This window comes from Cyprinus carpio, chromosome B23 (genome assembly GCF_018340385.1).
Source record: "Cyprinus carpio isolate SPL01 chromosome B23, ASM1834038v1, whole genome shotgun sequence".
Lineage (NCBI taxonomy): Eukaryota > Metazoa > Chordata > Actinopteri > Cypriniformes > Cyprinidae > Cyprinus > Cyprinus carpio.
Genome location: NC_056619.1, coordinates 4,109,117 through 4,136,616, shown reverse-complemented (window position 1 = coordinate 4,136,616; position 27,500 = coordinate 4,109,117). Strand labels below are relative to the sequence as shown.

Genomic DNA, 27,500 nt, shown 5'->3' with positions numbered 1-27,500 from the left:
TGGCTGGTGTCCGATACGCTACGCTCCCCCACACCCCTGCAGATAGAGAGGTGACCTTTGACCTTTATATGCACCCCTTTCTTTAGATATCGACTGATGAAAACCATCAAGCTCTGTGATCACATATGTGACCCTGGACCACAAAACCAGTCTTAAGGGTCAATTTTTTCGAAATTGAGATTTATACATCATCTGAATAAATAATCTTTCCATTGATTTTATAGTTTGTTTGACAATATTTGGTCGAGATACAACTATTTGAAAATCTGGAATCTGAGGGTGCAAAGAAATCGAGATATTGAGAAAATCATCTTTAAAGTTGTTCAAATGAAGTTCTTAGCAATGCATATTACTGATCAAAAATTAAGTTTTGATATATTTACGGTAGGAAATTTACAAAATATCTTCATGGAACATGATCTTTACTTAATATCCTAATGATTTTTGGCATAAAAGAAAAATGTATAATTTTGACCCATACAATGTATTGTTGGCTATTGCTACAAATATACCCCAGCGACTTAAGTGCTCCAGAGTCACAAATGTCAAGTCTAAAAGCACCTGAAATGTGAAGATTAAAGTGTCCTGTATTTTCTTTTTTCTTTTGCTGAACTCAGGTGGCTGAGAAAACAGTTTTACGCAGTGGATCGTAACAGAGAAGACAGGTATGTTTCATATCAGTGTATATCAGTGTAATCGAGCGCACAGCTTCTGGAAATCTCTACAGTAGATGCTGCGCGTTTGAGCTGTTTTCCTGCCATAGTGGTTCATTTAATCTCATCTTTCTTGCGATATGTCTGTGTTAAGATGTGAGTTTTAAGGGTAGAAATGGCTGACTCAGAGGTACCAGGCCTTATCAGGCCAAACACACACACACACACACACACACACACACACACACACACACACACACACACACACACACACACACACTCACACACACTCCTTTTGGGTAAATAGAGCTCGGAGACGGCACATCCTGCAGCAGGAAACAAAGCTCAGAACATGTGTGTGTGTGTGTGTAGGAGTGCACACACACACACTGAAGGTAAATACAGCGAGAGTGGCTGAAAGACAATAGAGCTTTGTGTGAGGTGTTGCGTTCGGATGAAGTGGTGGTCGTGTGGAGATACATGACATTTCCAACTTGTGACTAAATCAAATAAATGACGTACACAGAAGAAATTAATAATCTTTTGCACTCACGCTGGAAAGCTGCCTCTTCACCTGTACATACTGACAGTGTCTCTGTGTGTTATATTTATATATAATAAATAAATAAAATACATGCATAAAGTAGTAAATAAATAAAGTTTGGGATCAGTAAGATTTTTTATGTTTGTTTTTCTTTAAAAAGGTTTCTTCTGCTCATCAAGGCTGCATTTATTTGATTAAACAATACAGAAAAAAACAGTAATATTGTGAAATTATTCATAATTTAAATTAACTGTTTTCTAAGTGAATATTTTGTAAAATGTAATTTATTCGTGTGATGTAAAGCTGTATTTTCAGCATCATTTCTCCAGTCTTCAGTGTCACATGATCCTTCAGAAATCATTATAATATTCTGATTTGGAAATATGCTGTGTTGGAAACTGTTGTTCTGTTTCATATTTTTCTTGATTCTCTGAAAAGTAAAAAGTTTAAAAGAACAGCATTTATTTAAAATACAACTTTTGTAACATAATACACTACCATTCAAAGGTTTGGGGTCAGTTATTTATAAAAAAATAAAAATAAATCACGTTAACATTGCTAAAAGCTTCTTTTTTTTGAGCAACAAAAGTATTAATTATTTTCTGAAAAACCCACGAGAGAAGTAAACGCTAACAGCACTGAACTTCCTCATAAACCTGCCGCTGCCGTGTGAAGCAGATTTATAACCACATTCCCAAACGTTGTGTTGGTTTGCAGAATTTCCTGTAAGGATCTGAAAAGTATGCTGTGCCAGGTCAACTACAGAGTTCCCAATATGAGGTTCTTGCGAGAGAAACTTCCGGTAACAAACACACTGCTGCATGCACTTTCTCTCCAATCACTGCAGAAGTAATAGTTCACTGTATAATGAATGTTATACGGTTTAATTATCACACTGATAACTGCAGTAACGTCACTAACACTGGATATTTTGTGTGTGTATTTGTTAAATCTGTATTAACAATGCATTTGTAATTACAGGAAAGAGCGTGTTCTTAAATGTATCATTCGTTCTATGTTTTTCATGTAATATCTTGGTTAGGATGGAGAGCTGAGGAATGGAGATGTATCATATAGTCATTTCGCGCAGTTGTACCGCAGCCTGATGTTTGACGCACAGAAATCAGTGAGTTCCTTTATCTGAATGTGATGTTTATATGTAGGTGGAGCAGGGCTAGAGGTGAAGCCACGTAAACCCCATCAGTCGCCCTGCTTCTCACGTCAATACTCGCCCTTTTAAAAAGCCACAGATCCATGGGCTAAAAGCCATTAGGCCACACTCAAGCTCTCTCACACACACACACACACACACACACACACCTCACTCCTCCCTCTCATAAAAACACACACACACACACACAGAGAGAGAGACAGACGTGGCACTAATGACCCCTGCACTTATAGCTGTGTGTGTGTGGATTGCATCAGTTGTAGCCTGTGTGGCTGTCTGATATCACATCAGTTCATTAGTGTCTATATATGGTTGGGGTTTAGAGCTCCAGGCGTGAATCTGGGTGTTTTACTGTAGTGAGTGTTGTTACAAATGCATCAGGTATTAATTGCATTGTTCACATAATCATCATTTTGTTCTGTGTTGTTTTTTAGATGGAGATTCCACTGCTGCAAAGGTATTCACTCGCTCTCTTATTTACTTCTGTAAGATAAAGTATTTACAGATAACATAAAATAGTATTTACTCATTACTCCATAAACTTAAATTACCATAATATGATGAATTTACAGGTAAGACATAATTTAGGGATACATAATGTAGAGTTGATTGAATTGATTGGGATTTATGGAAGCCCATTTCTGAATTATAAAAAAAACAACAACAACAAGGTATTTGCATGTTTTGGTAACACTTTAGAATAGGGAACACTTATTCATTATTGACTACGACTTTTCCCTCAATAAACTCCTAATTTGCTGCTTATTAATAGTTAGTAAGGCAGTTGTTAGGTTTAGGTGTTGGGTAGGATTAGGGATGTAGAATAAGGCATTACTATGTTCTAATTACTACTAATAAATGGCTAATATTCTAGTAATATGCATGCTTATAAGCAACTAGTTAAGAGACCCTAAAATAAAGTGTTACCAGTTTATTTCTCAGAATTGTGACTTTATTATTATTATTATTATTATTATTATTATTTATTTTGGATGCGATTAAAGGGGTCATATGATGCGATTTCTATTTGTCCTTTTCTTTAGTGTGTTATGTAGCTTTTTGTGCATGTATAAGATCTGCAGAGCTCAAAGTCTCCCACTAAAGGATTTATTCTCTCTAAAAGAGAAGGCTGATCCAGACTGGGCTAAAACGGCTCGTTCAAACACGCCCCCACGTGTCTACATCACGATGTGGAAATATTTGCGTAATGCCGCCCAAATGTTCATGCGAAGAAAGAAGGTGTGGTTTCAGTAACTGCAGTAGTGTTGATGCAGCCATGTCAGGGACACAGTGTGTTTCTGTGCAAAAGCAAAAGCACTTTATTTGGCCGTCCGAAGTAGATGCAATGAGGAATCATTGTTAAGATTTGTTTACAACAAAACAGCACAACCCAAATGTTTGAATTTGTACAACGCATTTTATGGACGACAGTTTTGTGAACCTAGGAGAGTATGAGGCTGGCTGTGCACAAAGGCTATTTCTAAAAAAACAAACAGGGGTGGGTTTTTTACTTTTTTGTTATTTCTTCTTATTAATCGACTGTAAGTATGTTTTGGTTTGTTTAGCCGGCCCTGGCTCGGTTGGAAGAGGTGGGCCAGAGCATGATACGCATGTAGTGTCAGAGTGCAGAACTTCTGATACGTGCAGCATGATTGCGTGGCTGTTTCTGAGTGCCTAAAGTGATAGATCTGTAAAACAAATATATTGTAAGAGGGCTGTGTGTTACCGCGTCCCAAACAACTCAAAATAATTAACCACAAAGTTAACAAAACGATGCACTCCAATGTGCTGATTGAGCGCTTCTCTGCTGTCTTCACGTGCTATCGGAAACTTTCTATTTTCCGCTTATGAAGTCATGAGTGCTTCATGTGAGTGCTGCGCTGCTGCAGTCTCACCGTGTGTTCACACCGCCGCCGGCGAGAGCGTCAAAAGTCACTCTGACCGCGCTGCCAACTACGCTGTAGAAAGATTCGTGGACGCTCTGACGTAGATCAAATGCTTATCTTGTATTTAAAGGGGCCACAAATCAAACAAGCTTGTTGATCTTGTGTAGACTGACCACAAGGAGGGTAACATTATAAGTTAACCTCATTAAATATTGTTGTGGACTAAGTATTAAGATCCTTTCCCTAATAATGTATAAAGCACTAATACCACACTGTAAAAATACTGCGATACAAGTAAAAGTCCTGCACTGAAAATGTTACTTAAGTATAATCAGGTATAAACATTACTTAATGTAAGTATAATCAGGAAAAATGTATTTAAAGGTTTAAAAGTGAACTGGGACTATTATACTATTATTATATCATTAGATTAATATTACTATAACGTTACTGCACATCAGCAACTCACCAGGAACACCAACAATCTCAGTCATATTTTTACTGCGTTCTCTGGAATCCTCTCAAGCGGTGGACTTAAACATTCTGATTGGTTGCCATCGATGTCATAGCTCATTAACATAAAGTTGACCTGATTTCAACTCTCCTCGACGTCCTCACCGTCCAAGATGCGCCGCAGCTCTTCTCAACGCCGGCTCACATTGAAAAGTAAAAACTTCCGGCCACTTTGATGCTCTCGACGGCGGCGGTGTGAACGCACGGTTAGATCCAGCCCAAATGCTGTCATTGGTTGAGATGCATGATGACACCCTTCCCAAGCCAGTACTGATCAGCATCCCACCCCTCCTGTGACCCATGGTTTGACTGTATGTGTATTCAGAGCCAGTGAGCAACAGACTTCCATAATAATAAAAAACTGCGTTAATGCGCGATAAAATAATTGTCGGCGTTAATCAGTTAATGCGTCAATGCGAAAAATAAAGTGCGTAAATGCGCGATAGTTTAATTGTCGTTTTTTATTATTTATTGATTTATAGATATATATATACAGTTGAAACCAGATATTTACATACACTTCAGAAAAAAATCAACTTGAGATGCTGTGGCATGACCTTAAAAATGTGGTTCATGCTCAAAAACCCTCCAATGTGGCTGGATTACAACAATTCTGCTTAGATGAGTGGACCAAAACTCCTCCACAGCGCTCTATAAGACTCACTGCAAGTTATCACAAACGCTTGATTGCAGTAGTTCCTGCTACGTGGCCCAACCAGTTATTAAGTGTAGGGGCAAACACTTCTTCACACAGGGCCATGTAGTTTTGGATTTTGTTTTTCCTTAATAATAAAAACCTTCATTTAAAAAACTGCATTTTGTGTTCACTTGTGTTATCTTTTACTAATATTTAAATTTGTTTGATGATCTGAAACATTAAATTGTGACAAACAAGCAACAAAATAAGAAATCAATAAGGGGGCCAAAACTTTTTCACACCACTGTATGTATGTATATATACATTAAAGGATCAAGTATAGAGGGAGGATGTGTGTATGTATATATATATATATATATATATATATATATATATATACACACATCACTCCCTCCCTCTATACTTGATCCTCTAACACTAGCACTCTCTATTCTATTCCTATTCTATCTACTTGATTTTATTTATTCATAAAAAAAGTGATCCTTTATCACTTACACTTTTTACAATACATACTTTCTTTTTATTTAAAAAATAGAGCCTCTAACACTAATGTTCCCTATTCTTTTTCCTTTCTATCTACTTGTTAAATTTTATTTATTTTATATATATATATATATAAACCTTGCTACTGTACTGAATTGGGCTAACCAAGACTTGTCTCACTACTTGTATATCATTGCTCTTTAGTTGTTTTGATTGCTTCTGTTGTGCTCATTTGTAAGTCGCTTTGGATAAAAGTATCTGCTAAATGCCTTAATGTAAATATATTACTGATGAACTGTGCACAATACGACTTATTAGTAAATGGTCATTTATTGTATTTTACACAATGTTTAATTGATCTGGAGTGTCCAGAGATGCTGCTGTAACACTGATCTGTGTGTTTGTGTGTTTCCTCAGGCTTATTGAGAGACCAGAGCAGAAGATCTCACTGGAGGACTTCCAGAACTTCCTGATTGAACATCAGAAGGTTAGATATTTACTTCTCATGTTATTACACAAACAAAACCAGACGTTGTTTACACATTAATTGGACAGATGTATTGTTGTTTGTACAGTACAGTGTGGCGTGTTGTTGTTGGTACAGAATCTGTACTAGAGATGTTTGATGTGTGTGTGTGTGTGTGTGTGTCTTCAGGAGCTCTGGGCTACAGACAATAACAAGGTGCAGGAGTTCATGTTCCACTACCTGAAGGATCCTCTGCGAGAGATCGAGCAGCCATACTTTCATCAAGACGAGGTGACGTTTACAGACACATGAAGTGATTAGTGCATTCTGGGTACGCATTTGTTACGTTCCCTGGGAAAGAAACCAGTAACTGTGCAGTTGCAAGCACCACACTTTATCCACAGAACCACTTCCTGCTGTGACCTCAGATCTGTGTTTGATATGCCTGATCTGCCTCTTTCTGACCTTAAAGGGCACATAACATACACCGTTTCACCTAATCTCATGTTAATCTTGAGTACCTATAGAGTAGTACTGCATCCTTCATATCTTTAGTTTTATCATATTTATAAAAGAAACATACAGCTTTCCGATTCTCTCCGGAAAAAGCCGAGCTCCTGGAGGCGTGCCGTGGGTGGAGCTATAATACTGATGTTTTCGTGTTGTTTCCATTAACATATATTCACTTATGTGCTGATTTCCAACAAAAGACATAAATCTGATGCAGTTGTACTTACATGAATGGGGTCTTTTATCACTGGGACCGCTCCATGTTTTAATAGCAAACCATGTGCAAATCCAGCATCGACCTAGGCCTTGTTTCTAAAACATTCGTCACTGAAATGACGAGAACACACAAACGCACTTGCTACACTGTTACTGCCCCGGAAAAACAAACTGCATCCACTGTTCGTGTAACGCTGGGTTCTTTGGGAAGCTGAACACGGTAAACTTTCTTTCACATCCAAAAACACACTTATTTGGAGACATTCTCGAACAAATCCTATGTAGCGCTGCCGAGCGAGGATTTCCCGATGAAGCGCGTTGATGGGCGCGGCGCGAAACTTGTACCAACCCGGAAGTAAGATTTTCGGCACAGAAATTCTCCATCATTCGTCCCAATTAATTTTTATAACTTTGGCCATTTTTAGCATGAGAATCCAACTCTTTAACACTGTGAGCAACTCTGAATACATGAAACACCACTGTAGCCCCCCTTTAAATACCTGCTGTTGAATTTCCCTCTACTGTTTGAAAGAACTATTTAAATGAGGGGTATATTTATTGAACTTTCTTGAAGTTGTAGCCAGTGTTGGGTAGGTCTAAAAAAGTAATTAATTACTAGTTACTAATTACATTTCAACAGTGTAATTAGATTACTGTACAAATTACTCTCGCCACAAAATATTTAATTACTTCTTACTAATTATGTTCTAAATCCTATATCAACCTCTACCATTTAATGATACAAGAATAGACATGAAACTAAGTTTTTTAAGTAATAATAAACAGCCAATCTCCCAGTAATATTCATGCTAATAACCAGGAAGTTAATAGTGAGAATTGGACACCAAAGTGTTACCAATATTCGTATTAACTCACCAAAGTATTTAAAGTTAGAAGGGTACATAAAAAGCATGCATTTTAAGGTTAGATTTTATAGTTGTATTGTGTATAAATGTTCTACAGTATATAGACAGTATTAAGTTCAATTGCATAAGAAGCAACTGTAATTAAACTACAGAAAAATAAGAGTAATCCCTTACTTTACTTTTTCAAGGGAAAAGTAATTAAATTACAGTAACTAATTACTTAGTAATTAGTTACACCCAACACTGGTTGGAGCTTATATTTATGATTAACACATTACAAGTAATGCGAGTTACATATTCAGATGACTTTTTTTCAAGTAACTAGTAAAGTAACGCATTACTTTTTAATTTACAGTAAAATATCTGAGTTACTTTTTCAAATAAGTAACAACAGTTACTGATGCAAACCTGCAATAATTAAATGTTAAATAACACAAATATCCTTTATGTACTTAATCCCATTTTATTAATGTCTTGGCTGCTGACCTTCGATGATCAAATTCAGCCACACTAAAAAGCAAGAATTTCTCTAGATAAATTTGTGCTTCTTTTTTTGTGTTGAACTTTCTTCTTTTACTGTTCTACTGGCGTATTCATTTCACTTTTGGTGTGAAAGGGCTTTTACAAGTACCAAAAATATAACTTTTTACATTAAAAACAAACAGTCAAGCCCAGTCCAGATTTAAAAAGTAACGTAACGCATTACTTGCCATAAAAACATAATTAGTTACTTTTTTAGGGAGTATCGCAATATTGTAATGCATTACTTTTAAAAGTAGCTTTCTCCAACACTGTTTATGCTGTTGTGTTCATATTGTTTTTATAGTAGCTAATTGGAGTGGATATTTTCACACAAACTGAGATCTGACTGCATTTTATTTATTCCAGTTCATTGTTTTTAAACAATGTGTAACTAAGTATGAACTCCTGTAAAGTAAATAGAAAACCAAATGGCTCATTTAATATTTACTTTGACCTACTGTCCTTGTAGAACCATTTTTTTCTGAGTTAATGTTACCTTCACTTATAATTTGTTGAAAAAGACCAGAAACAGACTTCTATGTTTTATTTTGTATCCCTTCATGAGAATTGGTGTTAAACAGGCTACTTGCTCATGCTTACTTGCTGTTTTTAACCTAAGCGTCATGTTTTGTGGTTCTCAGCTGCTCACGTATCTGTTCTCTAAAGAGAACACTATCTGGGACTCGCAGCTCGATCAGGTGAGGCCCGAGGACATGAACAACCCCCTGTCCCACTACTGGATCTCCTCGTCCCACAACACGTGAGTAGAGGAGTGACCAGCGCTCCCTCTAAACTACACACTGATGTGAGGAAACAACTCAGCTCTGCTGGTCTGGGCTCTTTTCAGTATGTTTTCAGTAGTTACACAGTGCTGATTAATCAAGAAGCTGTATGTTTATTAAAATGCTCTCTACAGGTATTAAGTAACTAGTTCAGATAAGTTATCAACAGACAGATAAAGGTTTCGTTAGTTGGTCAGTTTTGTTGGTCAGTTTTGTGGGTCAGTTTTGTTAGTTGGTCAGTTTTGTTTTGTTTTTTTGTTATATATGTTTTGTGTAGTTTTTGTTTTGTGTCCATTATTTGGTTTGTTGGTCAGTTTTGTTAGTTGGGTCAGTTTTGTTAGGTTGGTCAGTTTTGTTAGTTTGGTCAGTTTTGTTAGGTTGGTCAGTTTTGTTAGGTTGGTCAGTTTTGTTAGTTTGGTCAGTTTTGTTAGTTTGGTCAGTTTTGTTGGTCAGTTTTGTTAGTTGGGTTAGTTTTGTTAGTTGGTCAGTTTTGTTAGTTGGGTTAGTTTTGTTAGTTGGTCATCCATCGGTTAGGTAGTTAGTTGGTCGGTCCATTATTTGGTTTGTTGGTTAGTTTTGTTAGTTGGGTTAGTTTTGTTAGTTGGTCAGTTTTGTTAGTTTGTTAGTTTTTTGTTGGTCAGTTTTGTTAGTTTGGTCAGTTTTGTTAGTTGGTCAGTTTTTTGTTAGTTGTGTCAGTTTTGTTAGTTGGGTTAGTTTTGTTAGTTGGGTTAGTTTTGTTAGTTGGGTCAGTTTTGTTAGTTTGGTCAGTTTTGTGTTTTGGGTCAGTTTTGTTAGTTTGGTCAGTTTTGGTTAGTTTTGGTCAGTTTTTGTTAGTTTTGGTCAGTTTTGTTAGTTTGGGTCAGTTTTTTTTTGAGTTTTTTTTTTGTTAGTTTTGTTAGTTTTGTTAGTTTTGTGTGTTTTTTGTGTTGTTTGTTAGTTGGGTCAGTTTTTTGTTAGTTTTGGTTCAGTTTTGTATTAGTTGGGTTAGTTTTGTTAGTTGGGTTAGTTTTGTTAGTTTGGTCAGTTTTGTTAGTTGGTCAGTTTTGTTTTTTGTTAGTTTTGTTAGTTTGGGTCAGTTTTGGTCAGTTTGGTCAGTTTTTGTTAGTTGTGTTTTTGTCAGTTTTGTTAGTTGGGTCAGTTTTTTTTGTCAGTTTTGGTCAGAGTTTTGTTCAGTTGGTCAGTTTTTGTTAGTTGGTCGTTTTTTGTTGGGTCAGTTTTTGTTGGTCGGTTTTCAGTTTTGTTAGTTGGGTCAGTTTTGTTAGTGGTCAGGGTTAGTTTTTAGTTTGGTTAGTTTTGTTAGTTGGTCAGTTTTTTGTTAGTTGGGTAGTTTTGGGTTTGGTCAGTTTTGTTAGTTGGGTCAGTTTTGTTTAGTTTGGTCCGTTTTGGGTTGGTCATCGGTTAGTAGTTGGTCAGTTTTTTGGTTAGTTTTGGTCAGTTTTGTTAGTTTGGTCAGTTTTGTTGGTCAGTTTTGTTAGTTGGTTTTGTTAGTTTGGTCAGTTTTGTTGTTGTTTGGTCAGTTTTGTTAGTTTGTTGGGTCAGTTTTGTGCAGTTTTGTTAGTTGGTCAGTTTTGTTAGTTTGGTCAGTTTTGTTGTCAGTAGTTTTAGTTTTGGGTTAGTTTTGTTGGTTTAGTTTTGGGTTTTAGTTTTGTTAGTTTGGTCAGTTTTGTTAGTTTGGGGTTTTAGTTTTGTCAGTTTGTTAGTTTGGTCAGTTTTGTTGTTAGTTTGGGTTAGTTTTGTTAGTTGGGTCAGTTTTGTTAGTTTGGTCAGTTTATGTTAGTTGGTCAGAGTTTTGTTAGTTTTAGTTTTGGTCAGTTTTTGTTAGTTGGGTTAGTTTTGTTAGTTGGTCGGTTTTGTTAGTTTGGGTTAGTTTTGTTAGTTGGTCAGTTTTGTTAGTTGGGGTTAGTTTTGGTTAGTTTTGTTAGTTGGTCAGTTTGTTTTTAGTTGGGTCAGTTTTTTAGTTGGGTCAGTTTTTTGGGTCAATTTGTGTCAGTTTTGTTAGTTGGTCAGTTTTGTTAGTTGGTCAGTTTTGTTAGCCAGTTTTGTTAGTGGGTTAGTTTTGTTAGTTGGTCAGTTTTGTTAGTTAGTTTGTTCGTTTGGTGGTCATTAGTTGGGTTAGTTTTGTTAGTTGGTCAGTTTTGTTAGTTGGGTTAGTTTTGTTAGTTGGGTTAGTTTTGTTAGTTGGTCAGTTTTGTTAGTTGGGTTAGTTTTGTTAGTTGGTCGGTTTTGTTAGTTGGGTTAGTTTTGTTAGTTGGTCAGTTTTGTTAGTTGGGTTAGTTTTGTTAGTTGGTCGGTTTTGTTAGTTGGTCAGTTTTGTTAGTTGGTCAGATTTGTTAGTTGGTCAGATTTGTTAGTTGGGTTAGTTTTGTTAGTTGCTCAGTTTTGTTAGTTGGGTCAGTTATGTTAGTTGGTCAGATTTGTTAGTTGGTCAGTTTTGTTAGTTGGGTTAGTTTTGTTAGTTGGTCATTTAGTTAGTGTAAAATTGATCATCCTCAAAGAACCAGAATGTTAGTTAATGGGAAAAGGGTTTGTTGGTTGGTTTGTTTGTTAGTGTATAAAATTATTCTTCCTTAAACAACCAAAATGTTAGATGATGGGGAACGTTTAGGTTTTTGTTGGTACAGTGGTGGCCAAAATTGTTAGAACACTTGTCATATTTAAGAGGTTTCAGTTGTTTTTATTGAATTGTCCATTACAATACCCATAAAACGAACTATTTGTGTATCTACCTGCGATGGAAGGAATCTTCTGGAACATTGAAAGTGATGGACTGGCCCCTCAAAGTCCATCGAGCAGATGTGGGGCGAGTTGGAAAATGAACTGGACAGATCTATTGTACATTCAAAGGAAAGCCTTTGGTTTGAGTTGCAGAAGTCATGGGATAACATGAGTGTTGTAGTTCTCAGGAAATATATTGACACTGTGTCAGAGAGATATATTAAAGTGGAAATATTAAAGTGGATAAAAACAGTACGACTCACTTCATCTGATATACAGTATGTTGTGCTCAGAGCAACCATCTGCATGTTTCATGAACATTATGAAATTAAATCATGGCAAAAAAGATCAGTGTTTTCAGATCTGTCAGGTGATCTAACAGTTTTGGCCACCACTGTATGTTGTTTTGTTAGAATATAAAATTGGTCACCCTCAAAGAACCAAAATGTTCGGTGATGGAGAAAGGACTAGTTAATTACTGAATAAAATTAATCTCCCTTGAGCCATAATTTTAGATGATGGGGAAAGATTTGGTTAGTTAGTATTTATAGTGCATAATAATTTGTATTAGCATAAATCTATTACAGAGTGTATGCCGAAAAATCAAATCAAATAAAATTCCCAAAATATGACATGATTCCTCCTCAAATAATTTAGGTAATGGGAAAAGGTTTTGAACAAATTTCCATGAGAAACAATATTCTTGTTAGCATAAAACCATCCCCATTAGAACACATATGTCTGTGCGATGCTTTCCGCATGATGCACTCCTACATTCTAATTATCATGTGTTTTGTGTATTCTTATTATTAAAGATGATATTATAAAAAACACACACACACACACACACACACACACACACACACACACACACACACACACACACACTAAATCATAAGTGTGTTGCCATAATTATGAAAATGAGCCTGTCAGAAAAATGTCAGGCCAACGTACATCTGCTTTCGTAGTTGTGGCTTCCTAATGTGCAAAACCAAAGTGTAATGTTGAACAACCAACACAATATGATACTTGAACAAAGAGAAGTCATCTGTTAAAGTGTGTTGTGTATCTGTTAATAACCTGTAAACGTGAATAGAAACACACAGATGTTGGGGAGTGTCTGAATCTGAAAAGGGCAGATGAGTGGAGAGATTTCTGTATCTTTTCATACGATATGACTTTCAGACTGGTTAAGTGTTCCTGTTGTTCATTGCATACTTTTGCTTTGAGTGTATAATTGATTTTAATTCCTAGCATTTGGTTCCCTTTGTGTCTCCAGAAAAATTAAGGCAGATTTTTGTGTTTAACCGGTGTAACTAGATTATAAAGCTGTTAGGTAGTTTAAGAGGAAGCAATTAAAGACTGACAGAATGGAAAGAATCCTTGTTTGTAAAGAATATTGGCGTGGTTTATGAGCTGTAGTAGAGGTGAGAGGTTATTTATCTTGAGAATAAGGTGTGTGTCAGTGCTGATGTGCGTGTTATGAAGTAACTCAGACAGGCCCTGACGTGTGTGCTTGTATTTTTAGCTATCTGACGGGAGACCAGTTTTCCAGTGAGTCGTCTCTGGAGGCGTACGCACGCTGTCTGCGGATGGGCTGCAGATGCATCGAGTGTGAGTCTCAACGCAGCACTCAGCCAGCATTTATTAAAGGGGTCATATGATGCGATTTTAATTTTTCCTTTTTTCTTTGGAGTGTTACAAGCTCTTGGTGCATAAAGAAGATCTGTAAAGTTGCAAAGACTAAAGTCTCAAATCCAAAGAGATATTCTTTATAAAAGTTGAGACATGTCCATGCCCCCCTAAAACGGCTCGTTCTAACACGCCCCTAAATATCTAAGTCAGTATGTGGGAAGATTTGCATAACGCCGCCCAAATGTTCACGCAAAGAAAGAAGGTGTAACTTTTATTCTCTCTGTTGCCGCCGGCACCATGTCGTGGAGACACTGTTTTCTTGTGAAAGCGAATATACTTTGTTCTTCCAAAAGAGGACATGACTAGAAATCAGTGGTTAAGTTGTATTTACAACACTGTTCCAGAACAGTTCAACCCAAATATTCAGATGTGTGCAGCGCATTTTACGGAGGACTGTTTCCTGATCCTGGGAGAGTAGACTACAATGTTCTGTTCTGATTCACAGTCTGTAAGTACGTTGAGATGTTTAAAGGATTTGCCACTTCAGATCTCAGACCACCAGTTCTGAGCAGCGGTTCTCAATTCCAGTCCTCGCGCCCCCCTGCGGCCCTGCTCTGCACATTTGTTATGTTTCTCTTATGGCTTCAGATGTTTATTAACGTCAGTGCCCTGAGAAGTGGACATCACAGGATATTCTGCCATGATTCCAGTTCGAAGCGAACGTATTTGTTCCATTCAGAGTGCATTGAAGTGTGCGAGATGTGAATTTAAATTGTATTTATTTACAGAGGTATATGATGTCACACTTATCCGTGTGTGAAGACGTTATGCAGTGCAGATCTGTGAATGAATGTTCAGAAGTGAAGTAAACTTCAACAGATTTCCCTGCTCAGGGAGTAGGGAGCATGTCAGTGGGAACACAGTTCATGCACGGAGCTCACTTCTAACGAGCTGATTATCTGAATCAGGAGTGTTAACAAAGAGAGACATGCAAAATATGCAGAGCTGGGGGGAGCGAGGACTGGAATTGAGAACCGCTGGTGAAGAGTAGAGCTTGTTGTTTGTTGTTTCTCCGATCACAAATGCAGACATGGTTTTATGTTTACGTGGCGCAATGCAACACATGAAAATACAGTATAAGTCATTATAATATGTAATTATGTTCCCACTGGATGCAACAAATGGCTCGTTTGTAATGAGTTTTATTGTTTATTTCTCGTCCCGCCGGTGTTCTGACCGGGACACGCATCACAGTATGACAAGGGGCGTAACATTTCCGTCACACGCATGAGGTATTCGGCCAATCACAAAGCACTGGATAGCTGGCCAATCAGAGCACACCTCGCTTTTCAGACCGATGAGGTTTGTGAAAAACTATGCGTTTCAGAAGGCGGGGCATAGAGGAGAAACTATAATGTACAGTATGTGGAAAATAATGTGTTTTTTGAACCTTAAACCACATAAACACATTTCATTACACCAAATACACAAAATAATGTTCTTTTTAGCAGCATCATATGACCCCTTTAATGTTGCACACTGCTGTTGATGAATGCTTTAAATATTTATGTTTTTTTTTTTAATCTTGAAACTAACATACTAATAATACAGCTATTTTGTACTGAGCAACATATCTTACAGTAGTTCTCTTTGCACCATTTCCTTCCAGTAGTAAAACTAGCAGACTACACTCTAGTACACTGTGTGTTTACATTATTTAAGTTGGTAAAAAATAAAATGCATATCTTGCTGTTTTAGTTCTAGGTTCTGGAATAAAACATGTTAAAAAATCTGAATTTCATATACTTGCTAGTTTGGTTCATTTGACATGTTTGTTTCTTTTGGTTTGTTTGTTTGTTTGTTCCATTTGTTTGTTTCAGTAGTTTTTCTTCTGGTTTATTTGTTTAATACATTAGTTTGTTTCTTCTGGTTTATTTGTTTTCTTTTCTTCCATTTGTTTGTTTCTTTTGTTTTGTTTGTTTTTTAATTAGTTTGTTTATTTTTGTTTTTTCTTCCATTTGTTTGTTTCTTCTGGTTTGTTTGTTTCATTTGTTTGTTTTTTGTTTTTTTCCATTTGTGTGTTTCATCAGTTTGTTTCTTTTGGTTTATTTGTTTGTTTCATTAGTTTGTTTCTTCTGGATTGTTTGTTTCATGTGTTTATTTCTTTTGTTTTATTTATTTCAGGTGTGTTTTATTTTTTTCATGTATTTGGTTTGTTTCATGTGTTTGATTCCTGTGCTTGTTTCTTTTGGTATGTTTCTTTTGTTTTTGTGTTTTTTTTTTTGTTTGTTTTTTTTTTTTGTTTTTTTTGTTTTTTTGTTTTTTTTTTTTGTTTTTCTTTTCTTTTCTTTTTTAATTTTTTAAATGTAACAAACACATACAGTAACAATGAACAGGCAAAAAAAAGTGCAGAAATGTATAACAATTATTTATTTATTAACAATTAATTTTTTAGAGCTAGAGCTATGAGACACGGCAGTCTCAGTGTCCTCTAAGTGTGTTGTTGTGTGTCTGGCAGCTGGCTGTGACGTGTGTTTGTGTGCTGTTTTGCAGTGGACTGCTGGGACGGTCCTGATGGGATGCCTGTTATCTACCACGGCCACACCCTCACCACCAAGATCAAGTTCAGCGATGTGCTTCACACCATCAAAGAACATGCCTTCGTCACATCTGAGTGAGTGTGGCGTCTGCACAGACCAGTTCTCTGTGTGTTTGTGTGATGTTTTGATTAGGGAATCTTCTGAATGTGTGTTATGCAATAGTCACTGTGATTCCCTTACATGTGTTTGCACGCAGCTATCCCATCATCCTCTCCATCGAGGACCACTGCAGTATTGTCCAGCAGAGAAACATGGCCACCTTCTTTAAGAAAGTGTTTGGAGAGATGCTCTTGACCAAAGCGGTGGACATCTCCGCCGACGGTCTCCCCTCGCCCAATCAGCTCAAGAGGAAGATCCTGATCAAGGTGAGAGCCCATTGGCTACATGACAGGAAATGCCAGTTTGTAGCTGTTTATGTCAAGATTTTCTCAACTAAGCACCTGGATTGATGTGTTCAGCACAAGAAGTTAGCTGAGGGAAGTGCGTACGAGGAGGTCTCGTCTTCAACGCCCTACTCCGAGAACGACATCAGCAACTCCATCAAGAACGGCATCCTGTACCTGGAGGATCCCATCAACCACGTGAGCTCACCTTCGTGTAAATCTTCCTCTAAATCTGATGGCAGACTGTTGAGGCTCATCGTGCATGTTCACTGTTCTCCTCACAGGAGTGGTATCCTCACTTCTTTGTCCTGACCAGCAATAAGATCTATTACTCTGAAGAGACGTCAAGTAATCAAGGGAACGAGGATGAGGAGGAGCACAGAGAGGTGAGGAAAACACAGGAATAACAGCAACCCTGCTAACCTCACTGCAGTTTTCAGTAGTGCAATAGTTGTTTAGCTGTTTTTACATAAGTGTTAGGGATATGCATCTCATAACTGAGGCCGATGCGATATGCATTTCGATTCATAGCCAACGATACAGATGCAAATATGTTAGAAACGATGCATCGCAACACAAATGGCAACTTGTGTCCGATGCACACTTTTATTAAATCAATGCATCGCATCGTTAACACAGCAGATGCTTTCCATACTGTTAACTAGATGCTTATTAGCATGCATATTACTAGCATATTGGCTGTTTATTAGTACGTATAAAGCACATAATAGTACCTTATTCTGCATGACCATATTTTAGATGCTTTAATCCTAACACAACAAGCAGCAAATTAGAAGTTTATTGAGGGAAAACACTTAGTTAATAGTGAATATGTTTTCCCTAAAGGGTCACTTTAGGTCTAAAGTGCTCTTTCGAAGACATCATGTAGATGTACGTTTGCTGTTTATAGAAACTTAATTTAACACAGTCCACAAAAAAGCCCCCAGTTGCGGTAGTGTCCTGAGAACTTCCTGTGACGCTTTCGATTTAGTTAAATTAAGTTAGGTGTGTGTATGTGTGTATATATACTGTATACCTTCTATTTATAAAGTTTGAAGTCTCTTCTGCTCATCAAGGCTGCATTATTTATTTGCTCAAAATACAGAATTTTTTTTAGCATCATTACTCCAGTCTTCAGTGTCACATGATCTTCAGAAATCATTCTGTTAGAAAATATTAAGCACAGTTTCCAACACTGATAATAAATCAACATATTATTATGATTTCTGAAGGATCATGTGACACTGAAGACTGGAGTAATGATGCTTACATCACAGCAAAAAATTGTATTTCAAAGTAAATTAAAATTAGTGCTGTAACATGTTTAATTGCGATAATTGCGTTCAAAATAAAACTTTTTGTTTACATAATATATCTGTGTGTACTGTGTATATTTATGTTGTGTATATATAAATACACACACATGCATGTATATATTTCAGAAAAATATGTTATGTTTATATATTAAATATATTTATGAATATCAATTATATGAATATACATGTATGCTTGTAAATACCTGTAAATATTTTCAAAATATACACATGTGTGTGTATTTATATAAACATAATAAATATACACAGTACACACACATATTTATAATGTCAACAAAAACTTTTATTTTGGATGCGATTAATCCTTTGACAGCACTAATTAAAATAGAAAACCATTATTTCAAATTGCAATAATATTTCACAATTTTTCAGTTTTTGCTGTATTTTTGATCAAATAAATGCAGCCTTGACACTTCTTATAAAACATTTAAAATCCTACTGATCCCAAGTGTCTGACTGGCAGTGGCAGCTCTCTGAACGCACGCATGTCACTGAGCATTCAGACTGTAGCTGCTCCTCTTCTCTAGACAAGGCAAGTTTATTTATATAACACATTTCATACACAATGGTAATTCAGAGTGCTTTACATAAAAGGAAATAAAACAGTCCTAAAAAAAAAATCACCAAAATTCATTTAAAATGAATTTAAAACAGTTAAAAATAGAAAATGATTATACGTAAAATACAGTGCAATCAGTTCTGACGTAGCACAGAGCTCATTCGGTAAATGCACAGCTTAAACAGATGAGTTTTGAGTCTGGATTTAAATGTGGCTGATGTTTTAGCACATCTGATCTCTTCTGGAAGCTGATTCCAACTGACTCCACCTCTAGATCTGTAACGGCATGGACCAGCATGTGACCGAGAAGTGGTTTCACGGGAAGCTGGGAGCGGGGCGTGACGGGCGTCAGATCGCCGAGCGTCTGCTGTCGGAGTACTGCCTGGAGACCGGCGCTCCGGACGGATCCTTCCTGGTGCGGGAGAGCGAGACCTTCGTGGGAGACTACACGCTCTCCTTCTGGTAACCTCCAGACTGCTTTCCAACCCGGAAACCTCACACAGATTTTAAATCTCTCTTAAAACAAATAATAATTATAAATGCATGATATAATTCAGCCGTAATATTTCTCACCATGAAAATAGCCTAAGATGCTGACATGGCATTAAATAAAAATATACTACTACTACCAGTTGTTGCTGTGAGTTAAGAGCGGTTGGGGCTGTGTTGGGCTGGTTTCCTCTGCTCAGGCGGACCGGTCGGGTTCAGCACTGCAGGATTCACTCTCGGCAGGAGGCCGGCAACCCCAAGTTCTACCTGACGGATAACCTGGTGTTCGACACGCTGTTCGCGCTCATCACACATTACCAGCAGGTGCCCCTGCGCTGCAACGAGTTTGAGATGAAGCTGACCGAGCCAGTGCCACAGACCAACGCTCACGAGAGCAAAGAGTGAGTCCCACGTCCACAGCTGATGATCCAAACAACTTACATTTACATTCAGCAGACGCTTTTAACCAAAGCCACTTACAAATAGAAGGACAATAGAGCAGTCAAAAGAGCAATAAAATGCAAGTGCTATAACAAGTCTCAGTTAGCCCAACGCAGTACACGTAGCCAGTTTATATATTCGTATTGAACCGTTCGGTATAAGGCTTTCGGTTCGGTACGCATTACAAACAGAATGATTTGTTGAACTAATCCTATTATGTTTGGAAAATAAAAGAGCTTAAAGTGTGTGTCACTGCGCTCAACAAGACAACTTTTTAACTTGAAATACAAACATCTCTGCTTTTTCTTTTGTAGCTATTTTGCACTCTCACTCTTTTAAACTCGTAATAAAGCAGTAAATTATCTGTACAGAAGATAATGATGCTACGGTTATGGAGGCCCCTCCTCAAAGCCCAAGGCCCTTCATTTACCATCTAACCGATCTCAGCATGCCTTAATTTTGTGTCTCTAGACGTTTGCCTCACTAACGGTGTGTTTCCACTACAGCGTCAAATCTGCGCTCAGTGCCACTGCTTTGGGGCGTGTCAAGTTTAGGGCAGAGCACGCCTCTAAAAACCATGTTTACACCCTGCTTGCCTTTCATCGTCTTCTTTTCACAGCGATTGGTTGTCGCTTGATATTTGCATAAAGTCGAGGAATGGCCAAACTTTTTGTCGCTCTTAATGGTTTCTCTGCAAGCTCAATGGAATGAATTGAAACCGCTCGCTCCGCGCCAGTGGAAAAATATTAAGGAAAAACTAAACGGAATTTCATAGCAAATTTGAAAACGATATTAAAATAAAACGAATTTAACTATAATGACTAGTTAGGCGTTACACTTTCTGCAGTAGTTAGTAATACAGACTCTCTCGTCTCATGTGCAGCTTCTGTCCTGTCCTCCTGTGTTCTCTCGGTCTGATCTGAGCGTGTGTCGTGTGTGTTTTCTGTGCAGGTGGTATCATGCGACTCTGTCCCGCAGTCAGGCCGAAAACATGCTGATGAGAGTCCCGCGTGACGGGGCTTTCCTCGTTAGGAAGAGATCATTACGGTGAGATCCAGGCTCCTGCTCTCATGTTTTACTGTGTGCTTGTCTCTGCAGCTCTTCTCACTCTCTTCTGTCTCTCTCAGGGCGGAGGGCAAGATAAAGCACTGCCGCGTGCAGCAGGAGGGACAGACGGTGGTTCTGGGCACCTCAGAGTTTGACAGTTTAGTAGATTTAATCAGTTACTATGAGAAGCATCCACTGTACCGTAAGATGAAGCTGCGCTACCCCATCAACGAGGAAACACTGGAGAAGATCGGCACTGCTGTGAGTCCCCTGCACAACATCCGTGCTTAAAGGGTTCAGCTAAAGATGAAAAATCTGTACACACTTGCTCGCCCTCAAAACTATAAACAAGATATTTTAAAACGAGACATAAGAGTCTTGTAAACCAAACCATTGACTTCCTTTGTAGGGACAAAAAAGCACTTTTCTCAAAATCATTTTTATCTTCCTCAGAAGAAAGAAAGTCGTACAGTTTTGGTGTGAAATGAGAACAGAATGACAGAATTTTGGGTGAACTGTCTCTTTAAGGATTTCTAGACTAATACACAAAGGCAACTAATTAGATAATTAATTCAAAGCACTCACTGGTGAACAGCCCACATGTAGAAACTAGTGCTAACTAGTTAATGGTTAGTCAATAGTGAGAATAGGTCACTGAAAATAATCATGCTGTAAGAATAAATTTATGCTGTAACAATTACAAAATGAAAAACAAGGTCTCTATTTGACATTTTCATAGAGTTGTTACTGAATCTCAAATCCAGAAAGTTATATCATGCATAATCATGACCGTTAAGTGTGTTCCTGATTGATCATTTGTGTGACTTCAGAGCACTTGTGCACATAGTAATATTATATGTAGTTAGTGTTTTGTTGTGTTGCTTAATTACAAAAAAATAATTTGATACATCCCAATAAATTAAAGTATCTTACTTTTGGGATTTAAGACAAATTCGAGGCTATCCTAACTTTAAGAAATTATTTATGATGATTTTTAAGAATTTTTCAAGAATTTGAATTTTTAAGTTTTGTCTTAATAGTAACAAAAAAACATGACAACATTAAGAATATTTTTGGACTACAATATAGAAAAAAGAAAATAAGCTAGAAAATAAGAAAATGACAATTAAGATTAATTATATTCTTAATGTTTTGTGAATCTGTCCTCAGCCAGTGCTTGGATTTATTTTGAGAGATCCTTGAGCACATCTGTACATCCAAGAAATAATTGATCATTCTGTTTAAGTCTGAGAAAAGTGACTCCTTTCCCTTCTTACAGTCTTTCTTTGAAACCGATTTGTGACCCTCTCTGTGAAATCCAGGCTAACGTCTCAAAACCTAATTATGAGATAACAAGCATTAAAGTTTGATTTCTACCATTAATTTCACTATAATTTTGATTTTTGACATGGCCTTAGTCAGTGTTAAAGATATAGAGGTTACATTTCCCCTCATTATCTTATGAAGGATGATTTTAGGTAGAAAACAGTAAAGATCTGTGTATTATTGTGGTTTTGGTTTACAGATGTACCTATTGATTGTTAGTTATACCTTACTGTCAGGTGGTTTTTGAGTGGCCTGAGTTCTCTTCTGGTCTGTATGCAGGAGCCTGATTATGGATCTCTGTATGAGGGCCGTAACCCTGGATTCTATGTGGAAGCCAATCAAATGCCAACATTTAAGGTACCTCTGGTCTCTCTGCATGTACAGTGTGTTTCTGGTACTGTTGGGTTTAGTGTATGACGGTCCTGTGTGTGTGTGTGTGTGTGTGTGTGTGTGTGAGCAGTGCACAGTACGAGCCATGTATGAATACAAAGCCCAGCGTGATGATGAACTGTCCTTCAGTAAGAACGCCATCATTCAGAACGTGGACAAACAGGAAGGAGGCTGGTGAGTACAAGACACCGTCAATATACAGCTGCAAATTCAGTGTGAAATATAAATATAAATATTAGGGGTGTAACTGTACACAAATATGACGGTTCGTCATGGTTCGGTATGATTTCGGTACAGCAGGGGGAAAACTAAGCTTTTTTTATGGTTTAGTGAACAAGTTGCTCTTTCTTAAAATACATTCAGTTATAGTTTAAATTTTCTTTGTGATAAAAATCTACCTCAGTTTATGCTTAAAACTATAGGGAGCCCTTTTACATTAGGCCTAACAACTTAACCCAAACTTAAATTTAATTACTATTTATTTTTAAATAGATGACATTTGACATATTGTGACCATCAGATGTAGTGCTCTTGTAGTGTGCACACTACTGAGGGACGATCTGACTTGCCACAGAAGCTACAGCAGATTTTAAATATGTAATCAAGAATAACACATTGCTGTGAGCGTCAGTTTGTGACAATTTACAGGAGTGTAGCTTCATTGGGAAGGAGAAGGTTTTTAGTCACTTACAATAGCTACAAAAATAAAGCCGAAATATAGTGCTAAACTTGGCTCTCAAGTAGCAGAAATACAAAATGAAGAAGTAGCTCTAGAAGCTCTAAAATACAGAAGTGCTAAATGAGGCCACTAATTAGACAGGTGAACTAAATTATAAACAAGTAACTAAACTAAAAACAAGTTTATATAAAAGTAAGTGAAGTATGAACTGGTGATGTCTTATCTGTGAATTTATGAGTACAACGATAACTGTATCATTCAATCTAATCGTTCTGATGCTATGAGATCCATGAAGTCCAGTCTGGAACAATATCATTGAAATTATGGATGGAACGATTACCTGTTTGACGATAAATCATGATAAAATTCCCCATGGTTGGTATTACCATTTCATATTTGAAGTATCAGTATTTGATAACCGAGATTTGAACAACTGAGAATAAATAAATACTGTCCAGCATAAAGCACAGTTTTCAGTAACAGTCTCACGTGAGCACAGCACAAAAAGTAATTTAGTTTTTTGTGAAAACATGGTGGAAAGTTGGGAGGTTTTACAAGAGTGCTAAGGGAATTATACAATTGAATATACGAATGAATTAATTATATGAATGTACCAGGCATTTTGTTTTTATCTTTGCTTTGTGTAATACCTAATAAAGTAGTGATTTATTCGCAATGCTGCTTTGTGCATGGAGGTTATGGGAAACAGCTGTAATTCTGCTGCTCCATGAGCGCCACCTGCTGTCAGAGAGTGGATTTACAGAGACTCACATTCAGCTTGTGTGCAGTTTCTGTCTGGACTAAAAACAGACTGAATTTGCATGGCCTTCGGTAAACTTTGACCGGTTGATGAAAATCAAGCTTATGTGGATTCTATACATTTAAACAATTCAGATAAGGTATCTAGAACTATTTTTGGAGCAGATAAAATACATATATTCATTTATTGATCAATTATCATTTTACCCTTTTCTTTATTTAAAGACTGAAATGTGAGGTTTACCATTTTATGAAACCTTTTCAAAGTTTTATTTGAACATTTCATACATGTTCTCATTTAAAATGATCAGACATCATTGTTAATGTTTTTTTTTGAGTGTGTGTGTGTGTGTGTGTTTATACAAACAAAAAGTCATTTTATTTGTTGTTTGGTGCTTTTAAATATAAAACTTGGTGAAATGATTTATGTGTTAGTACTTTTTGAACATTTCGAGCACATTTTAACAATACCATGATAATACTGATAACATGATAATTTTGGTCACTATAATCATGCTAAGAAATTTTCATACCATTACATCTCTAATTAAAATGATTTTTATTACATTTACATTTAGTCATTTAGCAGACGCTTTTATCCAAAGCGACTTACAAATGAGGACAATGGAAGCAATCAAAATCAACAAAACAGCAATGATATGCAAGTGTTATAACAAGTCTCAGTTAACTTAACGCAGTACAGGTAGCAAGGGTTTTTTAAATAATATAATAAATAAAAAGAAAACAGATAAAATAGAAAAAGAATAGAGCAAGCTAGTGTTGAAGGTCTTTTTGCTTTTGTTAATTGTATACTAAATGAAAAGAAAACAGATAGAATACAAAAATTTTAGAAAGCTAGTGTTAGTTTTTTTTAAGAAAACAAGCAGCAAATGAATAGAGTGTCTAAAAGTCTAAAAGGGACAATTATTATTATTTTTTTAAAGAATAGAATTACAATAGAGAGTGTTAGAGTTAGAGGGTCAAATAAAGATGGAAGATATGTGTTTTTAGCCGATTCTTGAAGATGTCTAAGGACTGAGTTGTGCAGGTCTTTCCACCAGGAGGGAACAGTTAATTTAAAAGTATGTGAAAGTGACTTTGTGCTTCTTTGGGATGGCACAATCAAGCGATGTTCACTTGCAGAATGCAAGCTTCTAGATGCACTTAAGTCTGAGGTAATGAATTTAGGTAAAGGGGTGCAGAGGTTTTGAAGGTTTGATAGAACTGGTTGGAAGACCAGCCAAGAGAGCATTGCAGCTTGAACAAGGAGTTGTGCAGCATGTTCTGAAAGAATGGGCCTGATCTTCTTGATGTTGAATAAAGGGCCGAGCAGTTTTAGCAATGTGGTCTGAGAAAGTCAGCTGATCATCAGTCATAACTCCAAGGTTTCTGGCTGTTTTTGAAGGAGTTATGGTTGATGTGCCAAACTGGATGGTGAAATTGTGATGAAACAATGTGTTTGCCAGAACCACAAGCAGTTCTGTCTTGGCAAGGTTGAGTTGAAGGTGATGGTCCTTCATCCAGCAAGAAATGGCTGAGATGCGAGCAGCTACCGATGGATCATCAGGATGGAATGAGAGGTAGAGTTGAGTGTCATCAGCATAGCAGTGGTATGAAAAGCCATGTTTCTGAATGACAGAATCTAGTGATGCCATGTAGACAGAGAAGAGAAGTGGTCCAAGAACTGAGCCCTGAGGCACCCCAGTAGCTAGATGTTACGACTTGGACACCTCACCTCTCCAAGATACTTTGAAGGACCTATCTGATAGGTAAGACTCAAACCACTGGAGTGTGGTTCCTGAGATGCCCTTGCCAATAGGGTTGACAGAAGGATCTGGTGGTTAACTGTGTCAAAAGCGGCGGACAGATCCAGTAAGATAAGTATTGAAGATTTGGAATCCCCTCTTGCCAGTCTTAGGGCTTCAACAACTGAGAGCAAGGCAGTCTTGGTTTGGTTGTTTGTTTATTATGTGAGGCTGGTGTTGTTTGGTGTGGTTGTTGTTTTTGTGTGTGGTAAGGGACTTGGTTGAATTGGTTTAAAGTGTAACAGTTCAAGTGTTTTTGCAATGAAAGGAAGAAGTGGTGGTACGGGCTATCCTGGAAGACAAGGGGCAAACAGTGTCTAAACAAGATGTAAGAGTGGAGCAGAAAGTATCAGTAGCACTGTTAGTATCAAAAGATGCTAACAGTTTAGGGGAAGGAAGCGAAGATGAAACCATAGCAGATAGCTGGGAGGGTGAGAGTGAGTGTAGGTTACGCTGAAAGATGACATGTGAAGGGGTATGTTTTGTCTCAGAAACCATGTTGAGGTTAAGAGTGAGGAGGAAGTGATCTGAGGTGTGCAGTGCAGTTGCCTGATTTGTGAGTAGCAGAAGTTAACACTCGGTTGAGATCAAAAGAGGCAAGCAGAGTGTGGAAGTCAGCAGATAGAGGTTTATCTAGGTGGATGTTGAAATCTCCAAGCATAACTAGGGGAGTACCATCCTCAGGAACGGTTGAGAGCAGCACATCTAATTCATCCAAAAAGTTACCTAGTGGTCCTGGGGGTCGATAAACAACTACAAAATGTATTTTAAGAGGGCAGGTAATAGTAACTGAATGAGATTCAAAGGAGCTGTTGATACCCAAAGATGGTAAAGGATTAAATTTCCAATCATTAGAGATAAGCAGACCAGTACCTCCACCTCTTCCAGTCAGACGGGGGGGAGTGGGAAAATGAGAAATTATTGGAGAGTGCTGCAGGTGTAGCAGTGTCCTCTGGTTTGATCCAGGTCTCTGTCAGGGCCATGATATTTAGCTTTGAATGACTAATCATAGAATAATGAAATCGGCTTTGTTTACAGCAGACTGGCAGTTCCAGAGACCAATAGAAAAAGAAAGTAGTGTATTAGCAGACATAGGCAAAGTGTGCAGGTTGTTAGGATTGTGCTGCCTACAGTGTGTGAAACGTGGTTTGCGAGTTGTATAATAGTAGGGATATTGAAACACATAGTAAGAGTTGGTAGTAAAAACTGAAACAGAAGTGAAACAAGTAGTAGGAAAAAGGATGAATGAAAAGCCATACTTATATCCCTTACCGGTGTCCCTGCCTGGTGGAGTCGCACGGTAGAGTCGATGGTCTTTAGAGTTTTCGTATTTGGAGTGTTTGGCTTTATGGCTGGGGGGGTTTAATAGCGATTTTTTATGCCTGTCGGGGTATACTGATATTTTTTTTAGCTGAACAGGATTTTGTGTTTATCACAACAAAGGTCTAAGCAAGCGCACGATACTGACAAGGTATGTGATAGAGTACGAGACAAATGGCAGCATGTCTCAGCACAGTTAACAAACAAGCATTTCCTAGCAACAACAACTGTGCTAAACACTGAGACAAGAAATAAATACACTTACGATCTGCTTTTAACTTCTGCTGATAGACTGCTTCCATCAAAGAGCATTTCCTTACCCTGTCTTTTGCTAGCGCTTTTCAGAGCAACTTTCTTCAGCTGATGAAGGTTAAAAGCACTGATGGCCAATTAGAATCCACCAGACTTTAAAGTGGCAGATGATAAAACTGCAGTTCGCTTATAATAAACACAGTGTTGTCCGTTGGTGTGGATGCTAATATAGTAATCATTATTATAATGTGAACTGGCCTTTACACTTGCTCTGGGCCATTATTGTTGAGCACCGAAGGGTCAAACATTATTTTTTAAAATCTTTTTTTATATTGTGTTCAATGCCATGCACTGTTTGAATTTCTAACATTAATATCTCACTAGCTAGAAAGACTCAATTATTTGCCAAAGCCTGTTTTTACCTAAATTAGGTGCGTGGAGTTTGTTTTTGGAGCCGATTTCTATCTTTCTGTCTTGATTTGGTGCACAAATACCA

The 27,500-nt window shown here is 37.3% G+C and overlaps 1 protein-coding gene across 1 annotated transcript in view; it reads left to right on the top strand.

Annotated features, from left to right (window-relative positions):
* Positions 1 to 27,500, top strand: part of LOC109071886 (1-phosphatidylinositol 4,5-bisphosphate phosphodiesterase gamma-1-like) — a 63,448-nt gene that overhangs the window by 14,021 nt on the left and 21,927 nt on the right. The window contains exons 4-22 of the mRNA XM_042750686.1: positions 1 to 50; positions 618 to 665; positions 1,915 to 1,999; positions 2,240 to 2,323; positions 2,803 to 2,825; positions 6,326 to 6,395; positions 6,564 to 6,665; positions 9,130 to 9,248; positions 13,514 to 13,599; positions 16,174 to 16,294; positions 16,417 to 16,585; positions 16,679 to 16,801; positions 16,888 to 16,989; positions 18,771 to 18,958; positions 19,186 to 19,386; positions 20,378 to 20,472; positions 20,529 to 20,734; positions 22,079 to 22,156; positions 22,260 to 22,363. The exon at positions 1 to 50 is cut by the window's left edge and continues 44 nt beyond it. Of these exons, the coding sequence (XP_042606620.1) occupies positions 1 to 50; positions 618 to 665; positions 1,915 to 1,999; positions 2,240 to 2,323; positions 2,803 to 2,825; positions 6,326 to 6,395; positions 6,564 to 6,665; positions 9,130 to 9,248; positions 13,514 to 13,599; positions 16,174 to 16,294; positions 16,417 to 16,585; positions 16,679 to 16,801; positions 16,888 to 16,989; positions 18,771 to 18,958; positions 19,186 to 19,386; positions 20,378 to 20,472; positions 20,529 to 20,734; positions 22,079 to 22,156; positions 22,260 to 22,363 (2,054 nt within the window). The remainder of the gene's footprint in view (positions 51 to 617; positions 666 to 1,914; positions 2,000 to 2,239; positions 2,324 to 2,802; positions 2,826 to 6,325; positions 6,396 to 6,563; positions 6,666 to 9,129; positions 9,249 to 13,513; positions 13,600 to 16,173; positions 16,295 to 16,416; positions 16,586 to 16,678; positions 16,802 to 16,887; positions 16,990 to 18,770; positions 18,959 to 19,185; positions 19,387 to 20,377; positions 20,473 to 20,528; positions 20,735 to 22,078; positions 22,157 to 22,259; positions 22,364 to 27,500) is intronic.